The following is a 9,297-nucleotide window of genomic DNA, read 5'->3' as shown; positions in this document are numbered from 1 at the left end:
TATATTTATATTATAATAATTTAATAATCTAAGACTTTTAACTTAAGCAAAGGTCCCAAAAATCGAAATGCTTACCCAATTTTAATGTCGCGAATCGCGTCTTCGGCAGTGTCATAGTTATTCGCCTCCATTGTACGATACATATTAGACAATTCTACTTGGCGTCTGAAGTACATGTCCACAGCGGATCCCTTCACTGTTGCACACGTCAAATTCTCCATCGTATTCCTGAGCTTTACAAATGAACATCGCAAGTGTTTATATCGGATTACATACCAGATACATTGATTCTCGGTAAGAAACATAGTTTTAATCCTTACTCGAGCGTCGTTGATGCCGGTGAGCTTAGTTTTTGGTCGCTCCAAAACGAGGAACGCCGCCAAATTAGCGGTGTACGATGCGACGATGATCATAGCGAATCCGGCCCACACCATTCCCAGCACACGCGCGGAAAAACTTCGTGGAGTACCTACAAAATATATAATAAATAACAACAAAACATTTGATTAACAATTAAATGGCCACGTGGAAGACGATCTAAGTATATTCGAGAGCTCTAGTTTGAAGATTTCTTCGACTTTAAATTTGTAATTATTTTTTCTTTTCTAGTGTTTCTGCCTCCATATGCGACATCTGATTATGAAATGAACGAAAAAGGGATGAAAGAATAATACCTTACCCTCTCCTATACCGCTATTCAATAATACACCCCAAGCGAACCAGATAGCACTGGATAGATTGAGGGCATCTTCCTCGGTGCCGTCAGTGTTGGCTAGTTTGAATCTGCCGAAGGGTGAAAATCGATCGAGCAGATACAAAACTAACGCCACTACGTGCACCGATACCATTACGAGGATCCAAAGGGTATTGCTGAACGGTTGTAAGAAAGAGACTAGAGTGGATGATCTTGAAGGCTAAATTTAGAAAAATATACATATTTATTTTTGCATAAAATGTATGACGTTTTTATTTTGTATAGAATTAAAAAGAATACCTTTTTCTCAAGGATAGTGATGCCTTGATACTTGAAGGGCTTACTGAATTCGATAAACTCGGCGCGCTCTGGATTGATTGTTAATGGTGCGACGATCATGTCCGCTCGTTCGTTGACTATCTCGCCAATAAGACCTGTCCATTCTTTTTTTCCTCCGACTTTTGATGTATCGAAACGCGAGAAAAGAACAAGAAAAAACACAATAGAAATTTAAATTATTAATCCCTTGATGTCTAAAAAATTCATTTAGAAACTAGATAAAATCCAAATGAATTCTTTAAACACTTATCCCCAAGTAGCACAGCAGCGCTTACAAAACGTTAACAAATCCTTTCTTTAAAAATTTAATATCTTATATTTATGTAAAATTCTATAATTCTGTTACTTACCCGAAGTATTTTTAATCACGTAGCTGCCAAACTGACCATCCGGCGATAGAGCTAAACTGAACGTGAAGTTAATCGTTTTCGACAATTCCTTTAGTAAATCCACGCAGTATCCTTTGCAGCAAAACATTTGATTATCTGTTGAAAAGAAAAAACATTACTTGCGTTCTACTATATTTTCTAAGTTATTTTGAATACTATTGATTTGACGCAATAGAAACGTTAACATATTGTTTGAGTAGACGTAATGTTTATAGAGAAGAAATTAATAAAATCAGATAAATTGAACTAAAAATTCTCAAGACACACAACTTGGATCAAACCTCGAATACATTAACTAATGGCTGATTCAATCAACAGAATCACTTGTAAATAATTTTAATTCTTTTTTTATGTGTTAATAGGGAAAAAAAGATTAATAGCTCTATCCAAGCTATAACAAGATGACAAATATTATTAGTAATTATAAATTAAAATTAATAATTTGGTTAAAAACAAGTCTTCACTATTCTGTTAACTAGCAACGCACCGTCTGTCAGGTTGAAGTGCGGACACGCGATCTCCTCATGTAGACACTCGGCCTCATTGTCAGGTAATTCGCGAACATAAACGAATGGCTTTTCCTCGATTGTCAGCACCTTCAAATGCGTGGGTATCATGAAACCTTCGGGTTTGATCTTCAAACGACCCGGCCATATAATGTTGGATTCGTTCACTCGCAGCTTCATCTTGGTACCATTCTATTCAAGTAACAAAGAATCATTACGCTTGAACTACGTGACTAACACAAGGATGTGCCAGTTTATACAGGATGCTTGTTGAATTGTCTACTCACAGCGGGATAAAAATACTGGCCGACGGACATCTGCGTCCTGTTGTTGTCTAGACCTGTGTATTGGATGTTGACTATGTCATACTCGGCGAATATGCGATCCCCGTTATCATCGAATGCCACTCGACCCGTCGAACCATGCGGTAATACTTGCTTGCGAATATACCTGAAAAGATAAATAACAAATGATAAGAGCGACGTGATAGAACTTTTATTGCTACCAGGATTGGTAGAAAAAAAGTTTCGAATTAGAGAATTAGATACAAGAGACGATCGTACTGGAAAAGACTCTTGCCGGTTTCCCATATGGAGCCGGAATCGCTGCAGTCCTTCGGTGCCTCGGTGATCTTCTCCGTCTGATTCATCGCTCGCAATGCGGATACGAGGACATATCTAAACAGCACGCAGAGAAACAAATGTAGGAAAGACAAATTTTTAAGGAGCTATTTCAAATTTCTTTGAAGTACATAAGACCCACTCTAGCTTGCAAAAGAACTCTTATTGTGTTATTATTTTCTTATTATTAATTATATTTAATTATTCGAGATGTATAACATCTAAATAAGCTTAAAAAATATCAATTCTAAGTAAAGGCAGATGTGCAATGCAGTGGAAACCTGGTAAATGTAATGGTAGTTTAAAGCATATACTAACAAGCTGTCGGATATATGTGACTTTTCCTGGGTAGCATTGATCAGCTTCAACCCCAGCAAGCCATCTGGCGCGTTTGGCGCGTCTAATGCCTGTTCGGTGACGATCCACACATATCCGGCGCCGGTCATGTTTAGATTAGATGCGTCGTTGAAAATCACTTCAGCATCCTTCTTCCTGTCACGTATTCAAAGAAGTTTATTGAAGTTTCGCAATTGAAGTTCACGATAAGACCGATGTTAAATAATCGTAAAAATTGTAAGATAATGTTATCACTTATATATATTGTATGGTTATAGATCATTGTTTTTTTTTATATTAGAATATTTATTATTTTAGAATAGAATTCGTATTTTACATTTCCTATTTTATTTCGCCATAATTTTTGAAATCCGTAAATGACGAATACTCACGAAGCATACATGAGACAGACTCTCGCTTGTGCGCTTTTCATTTCCCTCAATTGCTCCTCGAAATTGTGTAATCCCGGTTCGAATTCGATAACTGATTCGACCTGAAATAATGATATTTGGTAGCAGAAAATTCTTCTTTTTAATCTAAATGATGTAAGTAATAGCAATTATTGAGGAAATTACATAACTATTAGTATAAAGTACTAAAGTATAGGATTTATAAATTATAACACAGTTAAATAATAGTTAAATAATAGAATAATATTATTATGTTAATATTAATATAATATTAACATAATAATATTATTGCCATAAAAGGTCTAAATTATTGTACAACGTGCCTGTACTTTGATTTCTACGTCATCTTCTAAATTCTGCGACGTCGTTTGGAAACGTCCAAGGAGCGCACGACCATCCGTATCCGAACTATGGATGAAGATAATCTTCATGTAGTTAAAGTGCTTCAGCAGTTCTACCCAGACATCCGCTTGATGAGAATACGGCGGTACAGTACGCAAAAATGAGACATGAATATTCTGGAAAGATGTTACCGTTCAGTTACCGCGGCATCATCAATCACATATAACCATACAATATAGATTGTTTTTTATTTAATTTGTTTTTTTTTTTTACTGTAATATAAAAAGCTTGTGTTTAGTAATGTATTAATTTTCAAATGAATTTTCTTAAAAATACGTTGTGAGCTTATATATGAAATTTCTACAAAAAGAAATAATATACTTTCGGTTTAGTTTTACGCGTTGATTTGCTTTAATTTCTGTATCTATTATTAAATTGGGCGAGTTATTTATTTTATTTTATACATACTTTATCCGAAAAGGCGGAGTCTCTGGATGATATGCCAATCACGGGTATGTGATAAAAACCGCTTGTATAAGAAACCGCTGCCGGTGATAAATCGCCTGTGAGCGGATGCGACACCACTACTGCATACACCTGTTCGGCTATCAAAGATCGGCAGACGCTCAATGCGGTTCTGATAGGGTTCGAGTCCATTTCGATTACTGTGTGCTTGTATGTCACCCCTTTATTGACGTATTGGAAATCGAAATTGAGATGCTGAAATTGAGGTATATATATGTATGCATAGTCATATTGAATATACACTAGATATATTGTACAAGTATATTATAACGCTCAGAATTCTCTTTAGGATACATTTAACAATTATTATAAGTCAAGTTACATATATACAATATATTGTAAGTTATATATTATTACACGCTGTTATTACAAAATTATCATTATCAATCTTACATCAATTGTTTTTTCAAAGTGCTCTTTACTGTCAACATTAGAGAGAACACCGCCTATCTTGAAGAATCTTGGATTGTTATAGTTCATTGTCTTGGCGAGGACGAGTCCTAATCGTGGAGCATTGTGCAAGATAATGAAGATGAGTGACAGCACAGTCTTCATACGTAATTTCGCCATCGTGTAGCTACCTATTCTTAAACAAATCTTTACGTTAAATCAATAAATTATCAATTTTTGACAATTGATATTGAGATTTCAGTCATGAATTAAATAAGGTGAAATAATTTATACATGTATAACATATTTTTTAACTTAATATCTTAATATCCTTAATGTGTTAAAATTTCTATTAAATTTTTTTTATTAAAATTAAGATTGTTATAATAAACAATATATAATGCAATCAATAATTAAACGAAATGTAATTAATTAGTAAAGTATGAATTGTTTTATCGTTTTTGATATATATTTTTAGTTTAATAAAAAAAAATATTAAAAAATTAAATATTAAATGTTTAATATTTTAATATATGCCTAAATTATATAAAATATTTAAGAATTTGTATTCTTTCACTATCGTAAATTGTAATATTATTTATTATAATTTTATAATCTTAGATATTTTCAATAACAGACATCAGATTCCGCTATATGAAAAGTAAGCTTGTGCAGGAAGATTATTTTTACAAAAGTATAGTATTGTTATTGTTGAACCTTATTATTGCTAAAGATTAAAAGAGTAATTGTGGGTCATTGAATTTGTATCCTTTCCTAGAAACAGCCTCCGCCCATTTTCATGATGAAAGTTCTTCGTATTTTCGCAACGTCAAACAAAACATTGTTTTAACTCGTATTTCTCTACGTGTTTTAGTCGTCTTCAATACATACTTATATGTATTGAAGGTTGTTACTAGTGTTTTATAATTAATATAATTTAACTTATACGTTTGTATTTGGAGCATTTATATAAATACATATTTAAAAATAATAATTGCTGTTGTTATCGAAATTATCTTACTGGGTTTTAATCGTGTGTGATTCACGAATTTTAAAAGGAAATTCAAGCAGCTTACTCACGTATGATTTCTGATGCTTTATTATATGCACCTTATCTTAGATATCTTGTCCGATTCTCTGGAGCGAGACGGATCTCCAAGGATCCACTCGGAACCTACTACTATTTATTACATGTCAAAATCAGTCCACGCCCGAGGGAAGCGCACCTTGGAACAGCCCAAGCGCTAATGCCGAACCTCGAGATAGAGCGCGAGCGCAAGGGATGTAGTGAGTTGGGAGATTTGTCATTGATCCAGTCGGATGCTGCGCGTAGAAGTTACCCCCGCCACGAGGTTCGATCAAGAAATCGCCAAATTCAAATAATGCTAATCGAAACAGTCGCCTATACCTATCTGTTTCTACATTTAATATCAGTACGGTTGCTTTCATTGTTATGATTTTCTTAAAAGTTACTTACTTAATGTATCAAGTTTATCTATAAACAACTTTGATATTATATTAGTGGGAGATAAATTAATGAGACAAATAGATCTATTTTTCGACAAAGTTATTAAACAATACTTAATGATATTAAGTTAAATAATAGTATACAATTAATGATACATCACTAATAAATCGTTTTTAAAAATCTTATTTACTTAATTTTAAAGATTCTTAATATTGCTTGTTTACTTGTATAATTAAATTATATTTGGATGTAGCATTTCGCGAAATGATTATCTCTGCGCAAACTTCTTCCACAATTGCTGTTACCAGATAATTACGACAATCGAGGGCGAACAGTGCACGCAAGATGACGTAATGACAAGCGAAGGCCGACGTTTAAGAGACAATCAGCTTAAACCGCAATGCGAAGCGCTTTCTAATGAGATTTTGGACGCAACATTTTGTGAGCGATTAGTAATTTACTTTAAGTCGAATAAATTTCCAGGCTTGCGTTGAAATAGTAAATGATATGTTTGACGGCAATATGTAAATTTTATCAATTATAGTTGAGTTGACAACCGTGATTTTCGACTTTACAACTTATTATATCTCTATATGAATAAATATGAAATCTGTTTATTGTATCTCTATGAAAAGTAAGTTGTTTATTCGACTATATTACGAAACGTTGTGTTTCAAAATACCTTTGCTCATTAAAACACAAGTATTTTTTTTCCAAACGATGATCCGATTATATATTTTATTTAATACAAGATCTAAAGAATACTAACTTGCTATTCCTTCTTTTATTATAAAATTTGGAATTTCTGGAAATATATATATTCTAGACGTGGAATATATTGTTATTATATAAATGTAGGATCAATTTCGATAATCTAAGCAATTTCGATTTTCTCAAATTTCATTCAGACGTCAAAACTATATATGAAAACTATTTGGAGCGTAACAATTTAGATTTTTTTCTCTTATTAGAAAATTTCTCTCTTTTTTTTTTTGCAATGTATATCAAGTACAGTGTAAATTATTTTATTTCAATATATTTTTTTAAATAAATTTCATTTTTTCAGAACAATTAAATTTTACCCAACATTTCGACTGTCAACGTTTTTTTATACAAAGTACTTCAAATGCGTAGCTACTCGTCAATCTCTCTCTCATCAAAAAACTTCGTATAGTTCCATATTCATGTAACCCAGTTTCGCCCGTTCAAAAATGATGACTTGTCTGACGGTGGTCACACTCGTGGTTTTTCCCCTGTCAGTTTGTTTGCACGTGGGTCGCGATTTCCGTGAAGATGCCTTTGCGCGTCAGCGTCACCGACGTATCGATCCCACTGTAAATTTCCAGTTAGTAGCAACCCTCCACCAGTCTGCGTGCGCACCCCACTCGTGTTCACTGAAAGAGTCTCAGTAAGTCTCAGTCTACATTACAAAGTCGGGAGAAGTGCTTTGGCAGCTAGACAAGAAAACGCTGATCATCGATCGTTGACATTTCTATATCTCCAGTTCAAGTAGTTTTGTCGGGGTTGCCTTTGAAAATTAAATCAAGAGACACCGAAGCCCTCCTCACCGAGGAGCTTTCGGTATAATCAAAGAGAAGGAAAGGCACAAGGGTTGTATGATCATAACAGCGTCCCTATACAGGTAGAGATTGTGTCCAGGTAGAGACAGAGAATTATCCAGTTCTCCAGTCGTTGGAGAAGCAGGCGAGGGTGAACACCAGGCGGTGACAAAGAGCGAAGGAAGAGCTCGAGGAGCTGCTGGACGAAAGACCAGAGAGACCGATCGACTAAATCACGGGCGACCAACCAAGCAATATAATCCAATGTATTACGGTCCCCCCGGTTCCGCCGAGGAAGCCGCCGAGGAAACATGTCGCTACCACGGGAATGGAGCTTTCAGGACGCATGTCGGGCGTCGAGCCTGTTGGCCGACGTCGACGTCAGCGTCCCCACGACAGCGTCCCAGGAGATGGCCGTCACCGGCAACAATCTCATCGACGAGAATATGAATGATCAGCCGGCGACTCAGCTGGGCTCGCTGTTCTCCATCCATTCGGCGCCGGTGTACGATTTGAGTGGCGTCGCCAGCGGGGTGCCATCACCGAAGCGGCCGGCATCCTTGGCGGTGCAGGCGACGGCGACGTCGACGCCAATCGTACCGCCGCACCTGCAGAGCCCCGAAGGCACTGTCGTCGAGGACGAGGACAACGACAACCTGCTGACGATATCCAGCCTCACTGCCCGGCCGCTCATCGCCAAATCTAGGGAGCTCAGGTCGGTGTTGGAGTGAATATTGTCGGGGGTGTGTTATCCAGGTATCGGCTGGTATCGGCAAACGAACGCCGATTATGTACATGCTTGCTTATGCGATAAATTTATACGCGTTCGATTCCTTTTTTTTTTTTTTTTTTTCTTTTGTTCAGCGCGCTGTTCATCGCAGTAATGAGCTGTTGCATGCGAAACGTATCGGTTCCGTTAACGATTTTCGAATGATTTTTTTAGGAAACGGAAATGTGTAATAAAAATTATAGATATATAAAAAATGTAATAAATGTAGTTAAATCTTATAATTATATATATATATAAATTTTATATTCTTTAAGAAATATGAAGATGTAAATAATAGATAAACATACGTTTAACTTCAGTTCGTGCATGTTAAATTATGCTAATCCATTTGTCTTACGTTATAGGCACGATTTCTCTCACGAGTGAAAATTTACATTACAGATTGTTTCTGTTTTGTAAATTGTTATTATAACCTTTCAACTTTTCTCAATAGTTTCCAAATACGTTAAGATTAAAAAAAAAAAAAAAAAAAAAAAAAAAAAAAATAGAAATTGTCTCGCATTCGATGAGATTTATCGTATGATCGTGGCATAGCCGAGGGTAGTTTTTTGCATTTTCCAAATCTACGCGCAATCATTCGCTTATGTAATAACAGCTAAATGCTAATCCAGATCCGTGAGATACGCAGCTCCGAAAGGAAGGAAATCCCGGCAAAGAAACGAGACCAAGAAACCACGGAACACCACGTACGTCCCTTTGGACGGTGGTTACGGTTGGGTGGTGGTATTCGGCGCCTTTTTCGTGCAGTTCTGGGTGGCCGGATTGGTCAAGTCCTACGGTGTGCTGTATGTTGAGGTGATGGAGACCTTCAAGGACTCATCGGCCGCGGTCGCGTCTTGGATACCAGCGATTCTGACGTGCCTATGTTTAGCGCTTGGTAAGTGGTGGTCATCGTTTCAGGCTTCTCTGCCTCCGCGACCGTTAGTTTC

The 9,297-nt window shown here is 36.1% G+C and overlaps 2 protein-coding genes across 3 annotated transcripts in view; one reads left to right on the top strand and one right to left on the bottom strand.

The window, feature by feature from the left end:
• The window catches only part of LOC108746738 (glutamate [NMDA] receptor subunit 1), a 7,332-nt gene extending 1,556 nt beyond the window's left edge, over positions 1-5,776 (bottom strand). The window contains exons 1-14 of one of the 2 annotated variants that reach the window (XM_018483673.1): positions 5,632-5,776; positions 4,555-4,742; positions 4,105-4,356; positions 3,618-3,812; positions 3,277-3,377; positions 2,867-3,040; positions 2,492-2,605; positions 2,216-2,378; positions 1,910-2,120; positions 1,384-1,518; positions 995-1,152; positions 680-914; positions 321-469; positions 76-233 (exon numbers count right to left, since the gene is read on the bottom strand). In XM_018483673.1, coding sequence (XP_018339175.1) covers positions 76-233; positions 321-469; positions 680-914; positions 995-1,152; positions 1,384-1,518; positions 1,910-2,120; positions 2,216-2,378; positions 2,492-2,605; positions 2,867-3,040; positions 3,277-3,377; positions 3,618-3,812; positions 4,105-4,356; positions 4,555-4,731 — 2,222 coding nt within the window. In that variant the 5' untranslated portion in view covers positions 4,732-4,742; positions 5,632-5,776. The remainder of the gene's footprint in view (positions 1-75; positions 234-320; positions 470-679; positions 915-994; positions 1,153-1,383; positions 1,519-1,909; positions 2,121-2,215; positions 2,379-2,491; positions 2,606-2,866; positions 3,041-3,276; positions 3,378-3,617; positions 3,813-4,104; positions 4,357-4,554; positions 4,743-5,631) is intronic. The other variant, XM_018483674.1, reaches the window with a different exon arrangement.
• A 1,657-nt stretch (positions 5,777-7,433) lies between these two features.
• LOC108746939 (monocarboxylate transporter 12) overlaps positions 7,434-9,297 on the top strand; it is a 5,670-nt gene continuing 3,806 nt past the window's right edge. Inside the window, exons 1-2 of the mRNA XM_018484076.1 lie at positions 7,434-8,293; positions 8,980-9,245. Coding sequence (XP_018339578.1) covers positions 7,890-8,293; positions 8,980-9,245 — 670 coding nt within the window. The 5' untranslated portion in view covers positions 7,434-7,889. The remainder of the gene's footprint in view (positions 8,294-8,979; positions 9,246-9,297) is intronic.

The sequence above is a fragment of the Trachymyrmex septentrionalis genome, unplaced genomic scaffold (assembly GCF_001594115.1).
Source record: "Trachymyrmex septentrionalis isolate Tsep2-gDNA-1 unplaced genomic scaffold, Tsep1.0 scaffold19, whole genome shotgun sequence".
NCBI lineage: Eukaryota > Metazoa > Arthropoda > Insecta > Hymenoptera > Formicidae > Trachymyrmex > Trachymyrmex septentrionalis.
The sequence above is the reverse complement of the archived record's forward strand: the minus strand, read 5'-3'. Positions and strand labels throughout refer to the sequence as shown.